This window comes from Priapulus caudatus, unplaced genomic scaffold, assembly GCF_000485595.1.
Source record: "Priapulus caudatus unplaced genomic scaffold, Priapulus_caudatus-5.0.1 Scaffold3828, whole genome shotgun sequence".
In the NCBI taxonomy this organism is placed as follows: domain Eukaryota; kingdom Metazoa; phylum Priapulida; class Priapulimorpha; order Priapulimorphida; family Priapulidae; genus Priapulus; species Priapulus caudatus.
Window position 1 is genome coordinate 4,024 of NW_014580889.1, and position 1,126 is coordinate 5,149.

Below are 1,126 nucleotides of genomic sequence, written 5' to 3' on the forward strand. Positions count from 1 at the left end.
TCACATGACAGTTTTTAGTTATGTGATCCTTCAGATAGACAAACATTGGACATTGAACATTGGAATTCACAGTCAGTACCAGTAGTGTAGTGTAGTCAGTACCATAGTGTAGACAGGCTCCACAAACTTCTCCAAACTTGATTGGCTGAGTTATTACAAACCTCAGCAAACTCGAGCAAACTAGTTTGTCAAGAAGGTGCACGGCCTAACTTCTGCAAACTTCTGCAAACTAGTTTGCCGAAGTTTATCAAATGGTCTACACTGGCAAACTTTGGAAAACTTTTCTTGCCAAACTCGGAGTTTGCTCGAGTTTGCAAACTAAACTTTGCTAGTGTAGACAGGGCTTTAGACTCTTTATGCTTGTTGTTGTTTATACTGTGCCTGTGCATCAACTAATTAAAAAAATTAATAACTTATTCTTAGTCTATGCTGACACTCAGAGAGGGGATCGAGCGTGGGTCACTCATCGAGGTGTGTTGGTAGAACGGTTGCGTTACGGAATTGTCCGTAGAGACTGGATTAATTAATATTGTGACAGCGTACGCGTATTAGTACTCTGCCGTCACAAGAGTTTGAGGTCAAGCGCGTAGCCAGGTGGGGGGAGGGGTCCTGGGACCCCCCCAATCAAAATCAAAATCCCCCCCAAAAAATGTTGATCCAAAAAAAATATTTAAAAAAGCTGCAGAAGAAATAGTATTGTCAACAAAACAGCGTCTAAATTAATTTTAAAGCACTAACTCAAATTTTTTTTGTAGACTACCAGACCCCCTTGTTACTCGCTCGAGAACCCCCCCCCCAATCCAAATTCCTGGCTACGCCCTTGTTTGAGGTGACCTGTGGGTGAGAGTGACAGCCACTTTTCGGAGCTTCATTCGGTGAGTATAAGCACCTGCATAGTCCTGTCGTTGTTGGAGCGAGTAAATAATAAAATATATAGGGGCCTAATATTAAATAGTCTAATTATCTATTATTCTAAAAATAATATAAAGAAAAACATTAACTGTACACGTATAGGATCGAAACTGGTCTATACCAAGGAGCTATATTATACATATGTATAATATAGCTCCTTGGTCTATACGTGAGCAGCCGCACAGTAGAGAGACTGTCGGTTGTTTAGCCCTTT

The 1,126-nt window shown here is 40.8% G+C and overlaps 1 protein-coding gene across 1 annotated transcript in view; it reads right to left on the bottom strand.

Moving 5' to 3' along the window:
• Window positions 1-956: 956 nt before the first annotated feature.
• LOC106819616 (alcohol dehydrogenase [acceptor]-like) overlaps window positions 957-1,126 on the bottom strand; it is a 3,253-nt gene continuing 3,083 nt past the window's right edge. The window contains exon 5 of the mRNA XM_014824223.1: window positions 957-972. Coding sequence (XP_014679709.1) covers window positions 957-972 — 16 coding nt within the window. The remainder of the gene's footprint in view (window positions 973-1,126) is intronic.